At 43.9% G+C, this 20,904-nt stretch overlaps 1 protein-coding gene across 2 annotated transcripts in view; it reads right to left on the bottom strand.

Annotated features, from left to right (window-relative positions):
- Positions 1-18,878, bottom strand: part of LOC138260781 (retinoic acid receptor responder protein 2-like) — a 334,350-nt gene extending 315,472 nt beyond the window's left edge. For both annotated transcript variants that reach the window (XM_069209235.1, XM_069209237.1), the window contains exon 1: positions 18,697-18,878. In XM_069209235.1, coding sequence (XP_069065336.1) covers positions 18,697-18,876 — 180 coding nt within the window. In that variant the 5' untranslated portion in view covers positions 18,877-18,878. The remainder of the gene's footprint in view (positions 1-18,696) is intronic.
- Positions 18,879-20,904: the final 2,026 nt, after the last annotated feature.

Here is a 20,904-nt window from a genome sequence, read left to right as displayed (position 1 = left end):
GCAGTTTGTTAAGTAAAATGTTGGTTAATTAATATTAAGTAGAAACTTTAAAAAAATCCAGAAATGAACCATGTGATGTGCTAACATAGCTATATGTTGCTCTTTAATTTATAGAATGAGCAATTGTGCACATATACAAAACTGCCGTTAAATGCTTAATAAATTAGAAAACACATTCAATAGATATAAATAGGGCCCCAAAAAAAAAACGAAATTATCTATTTTTGCAAAAAATAAAAGTAAATTTACAGCATTTTTCTTAGATGCATTGTATTAGATGTTCACAGGCAAACTTTTCAGCTGCAGTATATTTGATAGGAATGTTCAATTCAGCCAGCACTTTCCCAGTTAAACATGGGTGGAATTTTGCATAACCTTCCTTTTAAATGAAAGTGGCGCAAAAATGTGACGCATTTCAAGTTAGGCTTATGCGCTTAGGCTTGTGAGTTAATGTATCCCAAATAATAGGCAAGGGATGCAGCTTGCTTTTATATGTGGAATTATCACAAAAAAAAGAATAATTGGGTTCTTATTTTTTTTTTTAAAGAAAATTATTAATTATGGAAAAATTATTTAAAAAATAAGTGCCTTTCAAAATCGTTTTTTAATATTTATAAAGCTTAATACCTATACTATGACCTCCTAACATTAAAATTTAATTTAAGTTATGTTGCACCGCTAAAATGACATTTGTATGTGCAATTTTCCCTTGGCGCAGGAGCAAACAAGCTCATTTCTATAAAGTATAAGTTAATATTTTCAATGGCTGACTCATGGATTGTGTAATAGACATTCTGGTAATGCATATTATGCAAGAAAATTGTAGGATATTGATTTTTTAATGCCTAAAATATCAAAGTCGATTTTGGGCAAAAGCACTGTTTAAACTGCATTTTCTTTCATTCAGAGTACTTTTTAAAGTGTCTCAGGCTTCAGTAAATGCATACATTTAGGTTTGATATATATTTGCAGGTTGTGCCTTCTTATGATTCAATGAGTCAATGTGCCAGTACAAAGGCTTGTTTTAATATCAAGGTTGAAGGTTCTAACTTCAGCTGGGCCTACTGAGACGTTGATTCATTCGAGGTTGATGAAATATGTACCATTGCATGGGATTGCAACAAGCATTTATTCTAACAACTGGTATGTGTGTTATTAAGGTTTGTGAATTATTCACAGTAAATGTAGTTTAATAATCTGGAAATAGAGATCATTTTTTTTAGCGCCTAAAAAGGAAAAAATTTTTTTTTTTTAAATAGAGTGAATTATTGCAGGTTAGAAGGAAAACAGGAAGGCCTACTGTCTTTGACAGATTCAGAGTGGCAGAAGCTAGGAGAGCTACAGAGTCTAGCTCAAGTCACGCTGCTGAGATGCTATCTTTAGTTTTCCCATAAACAATGGAGGAGGCTGTCATGTTGACACTTGTGACCTTTTAAATTAGGGCCTTGTCTCTGTGAAATGCAGAATGACCCTACAGGCCTCTAAAAGTGGGATTTCTGGTTTCTCCAGAAGAACATCAATACAATTAAAGAACTTAATTCCAAAGGGAAAATATAAAAAAAAGGGGTTTCTTCGAAAGTCCCAACATCATGTTAAATGCTCTGCAGAACTGATACATTTGTGTCTCCGCTCTAAAAAAATAAAATGATGCCTGCTAGTTGCTTTTATTTGACAGAAAACGAAGTGTTGCATTAAGTCTTAGACAGAAAATAAGATGCAGCCCTTTTCTAAAATTTTGAAGGCTACATGCCTTAATGAGAACGATTTGCCAATTAAGACTTATTTTTCACAGTGGAAATTGTAGGTGCCAAATTAATATGGAGTGTCAGTGTAACAATTTTTACTTTTAGAAAGGTAAAACTAAGGTGGCTTGATGTTGCGAAGTAACTGACAAGAGGGTAACCGTTAAGTAATGGAAATTTATTTTCGTGTATTTGGTCCTATCATGAATTGTTCTTGCTGGTCCTGTATGTTAGAAGAGAAACAGTAAAGTTATATTTGAGAGCAGATTTCCATTGCCTGGTGATCTACTGTCAAAAGGAGGGTAAGGATTTTAAACCTGACAAATTAAACAGGCCCAAATATTGGGTTTTGGGCTGCAGGTTTACAGTGCATAAAGTACATGACATGGTGTTGTGTGTCACCGCTTATTCACACATGCTATTGTTTTGTCTATGCTTTTTGTGCTTGATACACAGCAAGTATATCTGATGGCTTGATGTTTTGTGCGTTTTTATTATTTTGTATTTGTTTTTTGCATGATTGTTGCTGCTTTTGATACTATTACAAGCTCCCCTGTGTTGTGAGGGGATGGTCATGACGATGCCCATCGCTACGCAACAGTTGGTTGAACTTGTTCTGGTTACTAAATTCCACAGATAATGATATTTCATGCTGTGAACATAAGAGACAACACTTCACCAGTGCATGTCTATTTGGCTATAATGGTATTGAAGGAAAATAAAAAGAGATATACAGGATCAAAGTGTGTCACCTGCAGTTAGTCACGTTACTGCCCCTTCCCTTAAAGGAACAGGCAGCCCTACATTTATGTAGCCTTGATTGGACCTAAGGATGAAATTATAGATCTGTGACTCAAGGTGGCCTAATTTCTATATTACATTAGTTAATGATGTTCTGTTTCTTAAGTAGCATATGGCTTTCGTTCCTTAAAAGAAAACCAGGTTTTCCTTTTTTCCTGAAGAAGGAACTGAAACATTAGCTAGGAGTACCGTATATGGTGTAGTCGCCAACGGTAGAGTTAAAATTTGTGTAACTTTGGCCTTTGTGTATCACCCGTACTCTCGGTGTTGTGTCACATGCCTGACTATCACCCAAATAATTTTTTTGTTCTTCCTATAGATTTTTTTCTTTTGTTACTTCCCCTGACCAATGTCGCATCATGCTTAGTTATTGAGATTTTAGCTATGTCCTAGTCCCATTTCTCTTTTTCAAATTCCTTTCACCAGTCAGACCTTTTATTATTATTGATGTATTGTTCAGGTTCACATTTCCAGACTGCAGTGATGTACCAGGGACCCCCATGTTATGTATAATTCCCTTTGGTATGACCAGACTGGTTTTCAAGAATTTGCCTAAGGCCTGCTTCAATGTTTTCCAGCCTGACTGTCAGGGTAGCGATAGACTGGTTAACTGACTCAATATTATAGTAAGACAAGTTTTCCATCTCAATAGGAGATATCTTATGTTCACCTTTTTGAACATGACAAATTTTCAATGTCTATTTTAATTTGGTTTTCGGTTCCCTTCTGTTCCTGCTACTTTAATTTTTGGTGGGATCAGATGTGTCCTAATCATGCAAATATCAGGGCCCTCTAGTTCTTGTCTTTTTGTTTGCACATTTGACTATTAGCCTGTGTATTGCATAGTGCACCTGATGCACAGTTTTTAAAGGAAGGTTTCTACATGTCCCTGATAATCGGTATCATGTGATTTCTCTATTGAGATGTTCTAAGGTAAGGAGGAACACCTAGACTTAATCATTGAGGAAAATATGTGTTTACCCCATTAGACAATGCCACTGTGTGAGGAAACCCATTCAGATAGAATTCTCATGTAGCTATAGATGGCAGAGAATAATGGAGAGAACCCAATTAAAGATGCTAGAGACCCTGTTTTGCCCTTCTGCCTTTGTCTTTGTATTTTATGCCCATGGTGTATGGCTACTCCTTTGAAGATTGCAGACCACCTGCTTGCAGTCCCCTTGTTAAAAACCATGAACTGTTTTTTTTACTAAATTGAAGGAAACTAACAACTGTGGCACATTTCCTACGTCACTAGATTCTGCGGGTATCAAGTCATAATAACCTGCAGGACATTGATTTAAGCCTAATTCCCATCAGTGACAGCTACAGATGAAAGACGGACGTCTTGGCCCTACAGTCTCAGCACCCAGAAAGTAGTTAAGCTGGACAGCGATCGCCAGCGCATGGTATCGTACTTGCTCCATCAGACGGCGTTGGACATCGCAGAGCCAAAGTTTCAGTGTAAAGGAGCTAAAGAGAAGGATTCCTGTTGTTGATGGCAGAGCTGTTTTGAGGTTTCATTTCTCTACCTGTCATGTGCTGGTAACCTCTGACAGTGTGCAATCCCTTGAGCCCCTTGGCCTGAGTTTTGGCCACACACCCCCTTTTCTTTGCTCCAACGGAAGAAGGGCAGTGCACCGGAGATTTCAAGTTTGGAAAAAGGCACTATATTGTGGTGCCCATGAAAGAGCAGCTTGAGCGTCCTCTGACACTAAATAATGAGTGTTGGAGTCTGAAAGTGCTGCTGAGCTTGAGCTATTTCCCAATTAATGGTGCTTGGGTCTGCACAAGATGATTTGTGCCCTTGATCAATGAAGAGCACATTGTTTGTAGTGTCTGCCACAGAGGAGAGACACTGGTGCATTGCTTTAAGACATTGAGACTTTCGAGTGAGCTGTGGGTGTTTGCCAGGTGGGCACTCCAACTAAGCAGTACTTTTCTCACGAAGAGGCCTGAATTGAGAGGCCCATGCGAAAGAAAACAACAAAAGAAAATTTGATGGACAATAGAAGCCTGCCAGAGAGGCTTTTTGAACGGACTCTGGGCATAGTTGGTTTCACAAGAGGTTTCCGTGTGATTGTATAGACTAGGTGTTAGGAGACTGATTGTTTTGCTGGCATTGTTTTAAAGTACTATTCTGTTTAGTAAAAGCAGAATAAAGTCCATTTTCTGTGGAAAGAGTACCCCCTTTTCACCTTAGAGCATTGATGAGAGTCACCACTGTTCCACCTGAACATACCAAAATTACTGAAATGCAGAGGAGCCCTAAAATGTTACTAGATAATTTTAGGATTTGCTTTTTGGTTAGGGTTGTGAAAAATTATTATTTCATTTGTAATAGTGGTCACTACTTTCTCCCGTTGTCTATATGTTCTTAATAACGTGTTTTCTAGTGTCTTTTAAACATGACGTTGTCATTTATGGGTGGGATTGTTTTTCTCTACTCAATTGACTTCTGCACCCACTTCCCAACCTATGTCTTTTCCTACTATTGTTTCTTTGAACTCTTTTCACCCTTTTCCTGAACATGAGCAGGTTAGAAGATCAGAATTCATAAGCAATTCTTTTGTACAGCTTCTGCATCAACACTAGTTAGTAATGAACATCACTAATTGTTGGGTGTGTGATCTTATGCCACCTACTGCAGATAGAGGTATTCCTTACTTTGTCCTGCCATATGTGGCCTCTGTGTTACATCATGCACAAGGAAACCTGCACCAAGAGACGAGCTAAATACTAGGATGATGTTACAGCAACATCTCAACGACTTTAGAAACATGGACCTGGACTCAGATTAGCATGAGAATAGGTTTATTGCCTATGTAAGGGCAAAAGGAGGGTTTGTGGTTCTAAAAATTCTGGACCCATGTAATTTACTTTGCCACAGCAGTACGATTTTAGTATCAAAAGACCGATAATGACTAGTACACTAAGCATGAGCATTTTCGCTCAATTCCAGCAGCGTTTTCACCTCGAAATCGCCATTTTCGTCCTGCACTCGTGGCTCCCATTTTATACACGGCAGCCATTTTTCATAGTTGCGCTCACATAGGCTTATAATACAGTCAGATTTGATTCCAAGGACACGTACACCTTGATTGACTTTTCTCTGACCTGGGCAAGCTGGAACCATTGCCTCAGGCCAAACCTGTTTGGTCAGTCCCTCTCCCAGTGGCCGAATCAGATAGCATCAAGGCACACCATGCCATAAAACCCTTATTATCGCTCACACACCCTGCCTAATCTTGCTCACACCTGCACCTGCTCTTTTCTTCTTCTTACTTTACGAGGGGGAGGTGCCCGTTTTTATTGGGGGTCCACACTTATCTGATGTAAAATACTAGGCCTTGCCGGGTAATTTATTATGGGTTGGATGACATGAAATATGAGGTTTCATCATGACACAGTTTTTTCCTTTGTAGTGAAAACATGTGAATGACCAACCAAAATGTCAAGAATGTTTGCCTGAAGCTTAAAAAACTGTATATAAGGAAACCTGACTTTGCATTGAAACACAGTCTCCTGAGAACATACAAACCATGCTGTTGTACTTCTAGGACGCTTGTTACTTGGCTGCAGCCAATAAATTCGATCTTTGACTTCACCTAGAAGACTCTGAGTTTCTGTGGTCTGAATCAGGAAAGTACCCAAGGTCTTTGGGTGTACCCTGGCACCGCTGGGTTACCGGATCAGTACCGGTTCTGAAAAACCCAGTACCTCACTACCGGAGCTGACCTGGGCGAAGAACGTGGACTCGTTACTGACACGGATTAAGGCAGACCTGCAAAGATGGCAGAAACTGCTGTTGAATATAATGGGTTGCGTTGCCCTGTATAAGATGATGATTCTACCCAAATTATTGTACGCCTTCCAGAACTTCCCCTTTCCAATCCCCCATTCGTGGTTTCGGACCTTAGTAGCAGCCACAACACAATTCCTTTGGGGGAGCCAGACATTGAGTGGTGGCAAAGTACTGTAGGAGAGGAATATATGAGGGAGGCCTGGGGCGTCCGATCCATACCTATACTATCTGGCGACACAGTTACTGGTAATTCATGATTGGTTTAATGGAGGGTGGTCAGATCCGGCATATCAGGTGGAATTGGGTAATCTGGGTTTCCCACATATCCTGGACACGCTGTATGGCACGCCTCTCCCCCATTGCATGGGCGAGATCACTAGGGCAGTTCTCCTGGCATGGTAGGCGGTGCTAGGATACACCCACTGGAACGCTATAATAACTCTGCAGACTCCGCTGTGGAGGGGGAGATGGATGAGGGATACCTCTGCACTGGAGGGATTTGTAGAATGGGACTTATTGGGGATCTCATTGGTAGGTGATGTGTGGAAAGGATAAGCACTAAAGTCCTTCCAGGAACTGCAGACAGAGTTCCAATTATCCCGAACACAGTTCTTCAGATATCTCCAACTTAGGCATGCCATAGGAACACAACTTTCGAAGAATCTAGTGCCTGAATCCAGCCCCCTCGAAGCTAAACTACTAATGGGGAACCTGGGAGCAAAAGGGGGTTTCACAGATTTACAAAATGCTAGTTAACAACACACCAGAGGGCACGGATCTGACAAGGATAGGGTGGGAGACATGGGTAGGCGCCCTAGACGACACGGAATGGTCAGAAGCATTAGAGGCCCCCAGAACCCTAGCCATATCGGCGAAACTACGCACTGTACAGTTTTACTACCTACACAAAGCATACCTAACAACTGCCAGACTCCACCGAGCTGGACTGCGGCTAAATAGCCACTGCCCTCGTTGCAGCAGGGACCACGCAGATTTCTTCCATATGGTCTGGTCATGTCCGACCTTGCAGATCTACTGGGGAAGGGTACTAAATGACTTAAACAAGACATTGGGGACAGGGCTGCAGCTCTCTGCCAGTATGGTGCTCTTGGGGGTCATGGAAGGGGTAGTGAGATCGCGGACCAACTGCGCTTTCAGTGTAACGGCCCTGCTAGTGACAAAACAAGATGTTGCTGTGGCGTGGACCTCTTCCTCTGGTCCACCCCTATGAAAATGGAGAACAGGAATGGATTGGTGTGCAAATCAAGAGAGACAAGTATATGAATCGAGAGGATGCCCCCGGAAATATGAAAAGATTAGAGGCCCATGGCTGGGGACGTTGTCATAGACCGGACGGAGACAATCTCTTCTCCACTTTTCTGGGTTCAAGAAACGTATACACTCCCCGAGAAGCTATACATATGCATGACACTAAAGCATAAAAGTGAATTGCCTTGTTCTGTCTGTACTAAATGTTTGAAAATATATATTTTGGAAAACAATAAAAAGGTGTTTATAAAAAAAAAAAAAATTGGTTGTTGGATACTGTTAACACAGTATTCCACTCATAATTGGCATATTGGTGCCCCCGTATAAGTCCCTAGTAAATGGTAACTAGGTAACTAGGGCGCTGGGGTTCTAGGGGATCCTATGGACTGCAGCATTTCTTTTGCCACCCATAGGGAGCCTATGCAAAGGCTTCTACAGGACTGCCATTGCAGCCTGTGTGAAATGGTGCATGCACCCTTTCACTGCCATTTACACTGCACCAGGTCACTTATGAGACACCTATATGTCAGGCCTTCCATCCCTGAAGGCTATGTGCAGAGTACCTGTGTGTGAGGGCACCCCTGCACTAGCAGAGGTATCCCCACGACCTCCAGGACCATTTTCCCAGACTGCGTGAGTGCGGGAACGCCATTTTACACAGGCATTGGACAAAGGTCACTACCTATGTACAGCTTCACAATGGTAACTCTGAATAAGGCCATGTTTGGTATCAAACATGTTAGAATCATACCCAAAGGCTTTTCCAAGCATTGGTTGTATGATACCATGCACTCTGTGTGCTCCTAGAGGACCCCCAGTACTGCCATTACAGCCTTCTGAGGTTTTCTGCTGCCACCTAACAGACAGGTTTCTACCCTCCTGTTGCTTGAGCAGCTCAAGCCCAGGAAGGCAGAACAAACGAGTTCCTTTAGGGCAGGGATGTTACACCCTCTCCCCTTAGAAATAGGTTTTACAGGCATGGGAGGGGTAGCCTCCCAGAGCCTCTGGAAATGCTTTGAAGGGCACGGATGGTGCCCTCCCTGCATAATCCAGTCTACACCGGTTCAGGGACCCCCAGTCCGTGCTCTGGTGCGAAACTGGACAAAGGAATGGGGAGTGACCACTCCCCTGTTCATCACTACCCCAGGGTGGTGCTCAGAGCTCTTCCAGAGTGTCCCTGGGTTTTGCCATCTTGGATTCTAAGTTGACAGGGCACTCTGGGAGCATCTGAGTGGCCAGTGCCAGCAGGTGACCTCAGAGCCCTCCCCTGATAGGTGCTTACCTGTGTAGCTGACCAATCCCCCTTTCATGGCTATTTCGGGTCTCTCTATTGGGTGGTTCTTCAGGTTCTGATTGCAAGACTCCAGCAGGAATCCTCTGCATCTTTTACTTCACCTTCTACTGACGAAACTGCACCTGGACCCTCCAGGAACTCTACATACTGCAACAAAGAAGCATAGACGACTTCTCCAACATTGTATCTTCAGCTCCTGCCAGCAACTGCAACTGTTTACAGGTTGTGCATCCTGCGAGACTGCCTGTCTTCAGCCTGCACCAGAAGAACGAAGGGCTCTCCCTTGAGGTGAAGGAGTCACTTCCCTGCTTCAGCAGGCACCACTCTGCAGCAACGACTGGTGGCTTGGGTCACCTCTCCTGAAGAAGTGCATGGATTCAGCAACATGGGTGGTGGATTTAAGTGGTCCTGACGATCCTGAAAGTCCAGCTGTCCTCATGCAAGACAGTAATCCTGTGCACCACATGTTTTGCAGTTGCCAAGGCTTGTTGGCATCCTTCCACAAAGTTCTTCAGGCACCATGCAGCTCTGGCCCCCAGCACTCCTTCCTGCAACGCACAGCCTCCTGCATGGTTCTCCGGCGGCGTGGGATCCCTTTGTATAGTGCTGCATGGGCCTCCTTTTGCACCTTCTTTGTCCCTGTGCTGTTGGACTCCTGTGCATGCTGCCTGGTCTTCTGACAGCTCTCTGAGTTGCTGAGAGCCCCCTCTGTTTCCCCCTCCTGGGTAGAGGCCACCAGGTCCCTCCTGGTCCCGGGAAGCGTCATTTTCCGCTAACCGTGAGCTTTGCGTGTGCCAAGGCTTATTGGCGGAATCCAGCGAAGCAAACCAGACTGCAATCATCCATTCGGCGTGGGACATCATCTGCACCAACCAGGAACCCATATCTATCTTCTTGGGTGCAGTACTGACTGTTCTTCTTCACCTGTGGTTCTTCTTTTGCACCTTCCTCCAGGTTAGCAGGGGCTTCTATTCATCCTGGACTCTTCAGTGCTTCTTGGACTTGGTCCCCTTCTTCCACAGGTCTTCAGGTTTAAGAATCCATCTTTGGTGTCTTGCAGTCTCTTCTGGTTCTTGCAAAATCTTCTGTCACATGTTCTTGTGTGTTCCAGGAAAGTTACTGTGATTTACTCCTGCTTCCCTTGTCTCTGGGGTGGGTTCTATTACTTACCATTGGTGTTTTCTAATACTCCCAGGGTCCCTCTACACACTACACTTGCCTAGGTGGGAAACCAGCTTTCGCATTCCACTATTTTAGTATATGGTTTGTGTCCCCCCAGACCCATTTCTAACTATTGTGATTTTCACTATTTGCACTGTTTTCGAACTGTTTTTACAGCTAGTTCTGCGTTCTAGTGTATATATTGTGTATATTACTTACCTCCTAAAGGAGTATAGTCTCAAACAAAATAAAGTACCTTTATTTTTGTAACACTGAGTATTTTTTTTCATGTGTGTGAGTACTGTGTGACTACAGTGGTATTGCATGAGCTTTGCATGTCTCCTAGTTAGGCCTTGGCTGCTCATCCACACTACCCATAGAGAGCCTGGCTTCTAGACACTGGCTACATTTCACTAATAAGGGATAACTGGACCTGGTATAATGTGTAAGTAGCTTAGGTACCCACTGCAAACCAGGCCAGCCTCCTACAGAAGACAATGCACTTTTTATTCGTGCACTCTGCGCATGGGGAGGAGTTTTCTGCACACCACCCCACGATGTCTCCACAGTCACAACTATTCAGGAAGAAGTTCTGGCCCATATTTATACTTTTTGACGCAAAACTGCGCTAACGCAGTTTTGCGCCCAAAAAAATAGTGCCGGCTAACGCCATTCTGAAGCACCATGCGGGCGCCGTATTTATTGAATGGCGTTAGCCGGCGTTAGCCAACGGGCGCTGCCAGGTGTGCGTGAAAAAAAACGACGTACACCAGGCAGCGCCGGCGTAGGGAAAAATGGCGTTTGGGCGTCCCAAAATGGGGCAAGTCAGGCTGAGGCAAAAAAATTGTCTTAACCCGATTTGCGCCATTTTTTTGGGGCGCCCAGACGCCATTAACATGACTCCTGTCTTAGCAAAGACAGGAGTCATGCCCCCCTGCCCAATGGCCATGCCCAGGTGACTTCTGTCCCCTGGGCATGGTCATTGGGCATAGTGGCATGTAGGGGGGCACAAATCAGGCCCCCCTATGCCACAAAAAAAAAATAAAAAAAATACTTACCACAACTTACCTTTTCTTCCCTGGGATGGGTCCCTCCATCCTTGGGTGTCCTCCTGGGGTGGGCAAGGGTGGCAGGGGGTGTCCCTGGGGGCTTGGGAGGGCACCTCTGGGCTCATTCTGAGCCCACAGGTCCCTTAACGCCTGCCCTGACCCAGGCCCTAAAATCCGGCGCAAATGCAGGTTTTTTAGTCCCGCCCACTACCGGGCGTCATTTTTGCCCGGGAGTATAAATACGACGCATATGCATCACAGTCATTTTTTAAGACGGGAACGCCTACCTTGCATCTCATTAACGCAAGGAAGGTGTTCACGCAAAATAATGACGCTAACTCCATGATTTTGGCGCTAGATGCGTCTAACGCCAAAGTATAAATATGGAGTTAGTTTTGCATCGAATTTGCGGCGAAAAAAACGACGCAAATTCGGCGCAAACGGAGTATAAATATGCCCCTCTGTGTTTGTAATATGAAGTGCTATGTGAAGGGGCCACCTGGCAAGATACTGAAACACAGGGGATGTCAAACATGGGATTATTCTTTCTTCACCACCATTTTCTTATAGGAGTTATTCCTCTTGTAAAGGAGATGTGAATAGCCTTATATGTATGCCTATCCAAGATGGTCGTCTCTGTTTACACCCTGAAGTTCCTAATCCAGGAATATGTTAAGCTTTTTCCTGTGATATCATCTCCTACTCAGAGCCACTATAAGGAGGCTTCTGCCAGACAAAGATATGTGGTAATGCATTTGTTCCCCTATTTATAACCACATTCCTCACTCATTCTGATATCTTTTTGTCCATAAAATTGTCCACTCTTTTTTCAGCAGGATTCCTTTTATATTATTTTTTCAGGGAGTATTTGGCTGGGCTTTTTGTATTCAGAGTTGTTTTGATATTTTGCATTTCAAATTCTGCTCTTTTAACTACAGTCAATGGTTCTCAATATTGCCAAGGGGAAGTGTCTGCGCTTTGTGGCTTTTTCATCCTTCTTAAGAAGACACTTCACACCTTTTGCAAGTATATTTAGTGCAGGGTGGCACTATGGCTACTGGGAGTAGATGTATATACCCCTGGCAAACAAGAAGGATATAGAACCCTCACTGCATTTGACAAGGTGTAAAAACGTGAGAAAGACCAGTTCTCTTCTTTTAGGCATCCTTAGGATCTCTGTGTAGTAAGTGTGTGAGAGCTGCATCATTACCCTCATTCTCTCTAGCTACAAAAATAATCTCCATCTCCTCACAACTGTGGTATGGCTTAAGCATATTGATGAGTGTAGGAAAGTACCATCTTGCCGGGCATGTTACCCCCATTTTCGCTGTATGTATGTTTGTTTTTGCCTATCTGTCACTGGGATCCTGCCAGGCAGGACCCCAGTGCTCATAATGTATGCCCTGTATGTGTTCCCTGTGTGGTGCCTAACTGTAACACTGAGGCTCTACTAACCAGAACATCAGTGTTTATGCTCTCTCTTTGCTTTAAAATTGTCACTGCAGGCTAGTGACTAATTTTACCAATTCTCATTGGCACGCTGGAACACCCTTATAATTCCCTTGTATAAGGTACGTAGGTACCCAGGGTATTGGGGTTCCAGGAGATCCCTATGGGCTGCAGCATTTCTTTTGCCACCCATAGGGAGCTTAGACAATTCTTATACAGGAATGCCATTGCAGCCTGAGTGAAATAACGTCCACGTTATTTCCCAACCGTTTTTCACTGCACATAAGCAACTTATAAGTTACCTATATGTCTAACCCTCACTTGGTGAAGGTTAGGTGCCAAGTTACATAGTGTGTGGGCACCCTGGCACTGGCCAAGGTGCCCACACATTGTTCAGGGCAAATTCCCCGGATTTGTGAGTGCGGGGACACCATTACACGTGTGCACTACATATAGGTCACTACCTTTATGTAGAGTCACAATAGTAACTCCAAACATGGGCATGTAACATGTCTAGGATCATGGACTTGTCACCCCAATACCATTCTGGTATTGGGGGGACAATTCCATTCATCCCCGGGTCTCTAGCACAGAACCCAGGTACTGCCAAACTGCTGCTGCCAACCACTCAGACCTGTTTCTGCCCCCTGGGGCCTGGGCAGCCCATACCCAGGAAGGCAGAACAAAGGATTTCCCCTGAGAGAGGGTGTTACACCCTCTCCCTTTGGAAATAGGTGTGAAGGGCTGGGGAGGAGTAGCCTCCACCATCCTCTGGAAATGCTTTGATGGGCACAGATGGTGCCCATATCTGCATAAGCCAGTCTACACCAGTTCAGGGATCCCCCAGCCCTGCTCTGGCGCGAAACTGGACAAAGGAAAGGGGAGTAACCACTCCCCTGACCTGCACCTCCCTGGGGAGGTGCCCAGAGCTCCTCCAGTGTGTCCCAGACCTCTGCCATCTTCCTGATAGGTGCTTACCTCTTTCAGTAGCGAAGCCTCCTTTCTTAGTAACCAAACCTCAATTTTTGGCTATTTAGGGTCTCTCCTCTGGGCTATTCCTCAGAAAACGAATGCAAGAGCTCACCAGAGTTCTTCTGCACTTCCCTCTTTGACTTCTGCCAAGGATCGACCGCTGACTGCTCCAGGACGCCTGCAAAACCGCAACAAAGTAGCAAGATGACTGCCAGCAACATTGTAGCACCTCATCCTGCCGGCTTTCTCGACTGTTTCCTGGTGGTGTATGCTCTGAGGGCTGTCTGCCTTCACCCTGCACTGGAAGCCAAAAAGAAATCTCCCGTGGGTGGATGGAATCTTCCCCCTGCCAACGCAGGCACCAAACTTCTGCATCACTGGTCCTCTGGGTCCCCTCTCATCCTGACAAGCTTGGTCCCTGGAACACAGGAACTGGGTCCAAGGGTCTCCCACAGTCCAGTGGCCCTTCTGTCCAAATTTGTTGGAGGTATGTCCTTGCCTTCCCACGTCAGACAGCAAACCTGTCCCCTGTGTGATTTGCAGCTGCTCTGGCTTCAGTGCACTTTTCTAGGACTTCCTTTGTGCACAGCTTAGCTTGGTTACCCAGCACTCAATCCTGCATTGCCCAACTAGCAGAGTTGGACTCCGACGTTGTGGGACCCTCCTTTGTGACTCTGAGTTGACCGCTGTCCTCAGATCTTCTAAGTGCCTGTTCTGGTACTTCTGTGGGTGCTGCCTGCTTCGGCAGGGGCTCTCTCAGTTGCTGAGCGCGCCCTCTGTCTCCTCCTCCAAGGGGCAACATCCTGGTCCTTCCTGGGCCCCAGCAGCACCCAAAATCCTCAACCATGACTCTTGCAGCTAGTAAGGCTTGTTTGTGGTATTTCTGCGTGCAAAAACTTCAACAAACTCCAACACGCCGTGGGACATCTTCTCACCAAAGGGGAAGTTCCTGGCACCATCCGTTGTTGCAGAATCTTTGGCCTCTTCCACCCAGAGGCAGCCCTTTTGCACCTTCATCCAGGGTTTAGTGGGCTCCTGCCCCCCCTGGACACTTGCGTGACTGTTGGACTTGGTCCCCTTCCTTTACAGGTCCTCAGGTCCAGGAATCTGTCTTCAGTGCTTTGGAAGCCATTGTGGTTCTGCAGAATCCCCTATCTTGACTATACTGTCTTTCTGGGGTATTAGGGTAACTTTACTCCTACTTTTCAAGGTCTTGGGGTGGGGTATTTTGGACACCCTTACTTTTTCTCACAGTCCCAGCGACCCTCTACAACCTCCCTTAGGCCTGGGGTCCATTCGTGATTCACATTCCACTTTTGGAATATATGGTTTGTGTTGCCCCTAGGCCTATGTCTACCTATTGCATCCTATTGTGATTCTACATTGTTTGCACTACTTTTCTTACTGTTATTTACCTGTTTTGGGTTTGTGTGCATATAATTTGTGTATATTACTTACCTCCTAAGTGAGGGTATCCTCTGAGATACTTTTGGCATATTGTCACTAAAATAAAGTACCTTTATTTTTAGTAACTGAGTGTTGTGTTTTCTTATGATATTGTGCTTAATGATATAAGTGGTATAGTAGGACCTTTGCATGTCTCCTAGTTCAGCCTAAGCTGCTTTGCCATAGCTACCTCTAACAGCCTAAGTTGCTAGAAACACCTCTATTCCCCCATAAGCCAGGCCAGCCTCCTACAATGTGATACATATGATGGGATTTTGGCTAGAACTTAAGTCTACCAAATTGGTGCCTCCACTGTTCTTTTTCGGAATAGTCAGGGGTGCTTGTGCCCAAGAGGCACAGGGGCAATAGGCTTCATGGTGAGGACTACCTGACCTTCCTGTACCCAGTGAGTATTGTATTCGGATCACTCCCTTTTTTCCGAAGTTGTTGTTGACTCACCTTAATATTACTCTTTGCATTTGGCATCAGCTGTACCATCTTGAATCTGAGGCCTAGAACATAGTCATTATCATCACCTGTGGAAGACCAGGGACTTCCTTCTCTATCATCACTGACAAGCGGCAGTGGGCTGCGGACAATTTGTCCAAACAAAAGCTCAAATGGATTAAATCCCACGCCATAGTATGATGCTTCCTATTGAGCAGAAAGCAGGCACTATTGGAGGAATTCTCACTTCCTCCCCAAGGGCTCCTCTAAAACTCCCATTAGACTTTGGAAAGTCCTACTTTTCTCGACAAATCCTTTTGTTTGGGGGTATTAAGTGGAAAACGTATAGGTTACATCAATCTCAACCATGTGTCTTTCACATAAATCAATAAGAAGTTTATCCAAACAGTACATGAGTGGCTACAAGCCTTCACTCTCTTTCAGAGTCCACATAAGATGCATTGCTTTAGAGCAACCCATCTTAACATGAAACTGTGATGTGATCAATTTCCCTTCTTTGTGCTAGAGCCTCATCCCCTCAAAAGTAAGCTACTTTGCCTCCACCTTAACAGACTCTGCATTTCTGAGTCCCCCTGAGAAACTCCAGACTCACCAACTGTTGCAGTTGTGTCAAGGCTCTAGGCCTAGAACCTCACCTGCTGCTGACAATGTGACTCCTCATAGAGGTAAGTATTCAGACTGCCACACAGGTAGGTACATGCAGGAGCGTGGCGTCAGGGGGAGTGTTTGGGGTGTTACACCCCTCTAATATACATATTTTCTGATGAACAGTTGTCTACAGGTGCTTTCAGTCAGGTATGGTGAGGTGTCTGTCAGATTTTACCTGGAATTTTTGCGTGCACAAACTGACACAAACACACACATTCTCTCTCTCATCTATGTTTTGAAAAGCAGCTCAATTTAGACCTAGCACAGAGGACAACACAGGGGTGCGCTGTATTCAATTAAATAAGGCGCATCCCTGCATTGTGAAAATGACGGAGCGCGTCGCTGACAATTTTGGCGCAGCGTCACGCTCCATCATTTTCCTTTAAATATGGGCCTAAGTGCAAGAGGCGAGCAACGGTACAAATGCAGCCCTGGATCCAAAAACTTCAGCAATGGCAACGGCTCCTCTTGCAACATCGGAAGCACCAAGATCATTTCATTTTACATCAACAAAACAATGTTATGTGTTATTTAAATAAACTTGCGGGAACAGCTATCTCAACTCCAGGCATTTTGGGGTATGGAATAACGAATACCAAAGACCTATGAGGTCGAACGGTCCGTTGTGTTAGAAATGGCACAAAAAGTTTATTTAAGTCGAGTTTTTTCACTGTAGTCATCTAGGTGAATATGTAGCATGTTTATCCTCCTGTAGAATTCTTGAAAACTAAAATTGGCCATTTTGATATCAGGGCGGCAAAGGCTTATGACTTTAGTTTTTCTAAATGTCTGTCTGCTCTCAGTGCTCGTAGCTCTTTTCTCATATAATCTCCAATATCGCATTACAGTGCAGAATGTACATCGTTTTTATAGTAAAGATAGCCTTCCCCACACAGTTCCCTCTTTGTTTTGTAGGTTTCAGTAAAGCCTTTGATTGTAACAGGGCGAACGCCCTTTCTGGGGCACGAAGGATACTGGAAGAATGTATTATGGTAACCTAATTCTAGCACAGGTTTGTCACAAATCTATTTGTGAGTGGCAAAATCTGGTTGAAAGGTCAGGGCTTTAAGTGATTTGAAAAAACTGGATGGTCTCTAAAAGGGGAATAACCTATGTGATTAAGGGTGTGGCTTGAACATGTATGATAAAAATCTCTGCTGCTTGACTGGTATTTTGCTGGCCCTTTTCGTTATTGCATATCCAGATATACAGTAGAACAACTGACATGCACTTAAAACAAGCTCAGGCTATTGGCTTTTTCAATGGTTTTTGGCTGCAGAAGATGAAGGAGCAACAACAATGATTTTGTGGTATATAATAGTAAAAGTACTTCAACTCTGTTATGAGACTGTGAAATAACCATACCGCTCCATTAGAAAAGGTAAATAAATCTCTGTAAAATACTTACTTTCATTTATTGTGGACTTGGAAAAATATCTAGAAACTGGTCGAATGCAGCAGATGTAGCACTGCAGATTTGTTAGATTTAGAGCCTGAGCCTGTGCTCTGCCCTTCACCCCTGCCGCGGATCACCAACGCGTGCACTTTCAGATCACCAGCAGGTAGATCACTAGCAGGTAATCGAATCTTCTGATTAGCTCCTACGTGGCAACATGCATAACAAAGTAATCTCTCCAGAGTTACATCAAAGGCTGGTGATGGCTGGTAGTGTCCCCCCAAAGTGAAGATTTGTTTTTCTTGCCCAGGGTGAGGGCAAGAATGAAGACCCCGATAGCACCCCATCTCAGCACCTGTTTTTAGAACTGCTGGTGCATAGCACGGACAGGACCTGGTCCACTTAAAGCCCTGGGGAAAGTTATCTTGATTTCGCAACATGCCAGGTCGCCTCTTCTAATAATGCCCTTTTCCGCCTCTTATCATCAGCTATATTAGAATACATGGAAATATTTCGCCGTTGAACGTTCTGCAGGATTTTAGTAAGTATTTAGGAGCTCGATCCCAACTTTTGCTAGCCATACATATATTAAGTCTCTCTGGAATGCTAACAATTTCCTTCCAGACTATTCCTTCCCTTACAGAAATTAAGTTCAGTCAGTGGAAGTTGGACGTGGGAAGGGTCGGACTGAGACAGAAAGTAGGCATAATAATCAAAATAAAAGTGGGACCTTTTAGTGAATTGGCTAAAAAGAAGGCCCACATTTGCAAATCAAGGCAGGTTTAAACTTGTAAAGGCAGGCTGTTTGGTGCTTGCAAGGTATGGGAGACTGGATACCTGTGTGCTTGCTAAATGCAATGTCTCTGGTAACATCTGGAAAGTCAAAAGACACAACTGGCTCTACAGACAATAAAGCAGGCCCACAAAGTGCAATGAAACCGGCCCAGACTCTGACCCCTCAGACCATCCCTGCTCTCCCTGTCAGATTGCCATACAGGCCAGTTTGACTCTGGACGTGTGGCCAATTTAATACAATAACGTCTGGACTTTTACTCCTTGTATTTCTGAACCGTCTTGCAACTTTTCTCTAAAATAAAATGAACAATACATCACGAAATCCACCCCTTAAGACTGAGCCTCAAATACACCCCTTCCTCCCCTATGAACCCCTCAACGTCCCCTTTATGTATACGTACTTTTTCTTCTCTGCTTTGGACAGCCACAGGTTTATGGGCATATTTCTGTCCAGGTTTCCAGTTGAACTCTTCCACTACAGTGTCCAATGTTTTCCTCTCAAGCTCGGAGAGCCCCAGCGGGTCACTCTTAGCTGTGATGGCTAGTGTGGTTAACCACAGGGCTAGTAGCAGCTTCTTCATCTTCTTCGTGGTTCAATAATGATAGCTGCAGATTTGGATTTTTTGAAACTTGTTTCGATTGGTGAAAATTTAACTTTATAACTTTATGACAGCAAGAGCCAAGCGTGGCAATGACCCAGAGAATCCAGGGATCAATATTATGTGAGCAAACACACGTTTGGAAATAGGGCCTTAACGAGGCACACAGTGCAGTTCTTTAGGTTAGCTGCCAAAAACCTTCCTGGTTGTGCAAGACATAAGTGAACATAGTAAAATACCATTCAGCTGCCTGCAGCATGAGGAGAAGAGTTTGATATTCACCCGTGCCATTATGTTTTTTTATTCACTCCCTCTATCATCAAAGGTGCCTTACTTCTTGAAAAGGGGAGGTGAACTTTCCCTTTGGGCATCTGATTATCCAGTTGCTTCACTCAATTATGTTCATTGGCGTTATGTTGACTTACTTTTCTGTTGCATGTGTGATATGCAAAAGAGGTGGGATAGTCAGTTTAACAAGTTAACACACACAAATGCAGTAAGAAAAAGAGGTGCAACAGTCTAAAATTTTCATTAAAAACTGAAATAACTTTTAATTAGTGTGCCTCACAATGAGACATGAAAACCAAAGGGTAATGGATAGAATGCTTGAATTAGTTTATGCCACAGATAATTACTCTGACCCATATTACAGTCCATTGTTTTTTTGCCCACTTTGTCACTGTAAGCATGGACCAGCCATATGCAACTCAGTCACAAGGCCTGATTTAGAGTTTGGTGAAGGAGGTTACTCCATCACAAGCATGATGGTTATTCCATGCGCCGTATTACGATTCCATTATTTCCTATGGAAACCATAATACAGCAGTTGGGATATCCATCACCTTTGTGACAGAGTAACCCGTCTGCCCATCTCTAAATCAGGCCCTGAGTCATTCACCTAAAGTAGCTGTGCAAGTTGAAGTGCCACACAAGGTACCCTCCAGATGGTAACATAAGCAACCCTAGGTCAGTGTTGGCCTTTTCTGGGCCTCGTCAATGCGAATTACCTTGATTTCTATGGTGCAGTGAGCTGGAGGCCCACCTCTGGGCAAAACTCTGTGATGCATCTTCTCCTACCTAGGATATCCACAAAAGATCCAAGCTACTATCTCTGTTGTACTGTCTAAACTTGATTACACGAATGGCGTCTACCATGGATCACCTCTATCAACTGAAAACACTACAACAAATTCAAAACTCAGCTTCCAGACTACACCTATATACAAAGTCACAAGTCCACATCTCCCCTGCCTTAACGGCTCTGTATTGGTTACTGGTTGCCAGAAGATCCACCTTCAAGCTGCTTTTTATCACCCACAAAGCAATACATGGACCAGGACCATATTTCATCAGAACCTACGGATCAGCATTAAGATGACATGACCGCCCAAGTAAAAGCTGTCATCATCATTATCAAATTACATATATTTTGGGGCACAACCTCTTAAAAACACATGTAAAACACAGTTTATTATACATTAGAATTAAAAGTAATCATAAAATGGAAAATATTTACAGAATAATTCAATGCCTTCACACAAGACACCCCTATAAATTGGGCCCGCTATGTCAGCCATGATCTTTAGCAAACACAGAGTGCAAAAAAGAGCTTGTACATGCAGCACACAGATGGAACAGTGCATCGGCCATTAATAGATATGGTTCAATGATGATCATACATCAATTTAAAGCTTACTTGTGACATCTTGCCCACCATTGGGAAACTCAATGAGAGTAAGAGGTTTCTTAAGGACCAAGCTAAAAACAGAAAATTGCCTAGCCTGAAAACAGCCAATCTGCTAGTGTCAGATTTAAGGAATTTTGAAGCCTCCTGGTATCTCCTCAAACCAAGATTTAGACAAAAAGGCCAAATCTACTTAGAACTAAATCTGTGATAAGCTGGGCAAAAGAATACCACAAGATTAATTGTATCAGTGTTTTAAGTGCAACATAAACTGGAAGAAGCAATGTTAGAAGAAGAGCACTACTTGGAAAAGGAAGCTCTCACAG

Source organism: Pleurodeles waltl, chromosome 10, assembly GCF_031143425.1.
Source record: "Pleurodeles waltl isolate 20211129_DDA chromosome 10, aPleWal1.hap1.20221129, whole genome shotgun sequence".
In the NCBI taxonomy this organism is placed as follows: domain Eukaryota; kingdom Metazoa; phylum Chordata; class Amphibia; order Caudata; family Salamandridae; genus Pleurodeles; species Pleurodeles waltl.
Note: the sequence above shows the minus strand (reverse complement) of the source record. Positions and strands in the feature narration are given on the sequence as shown.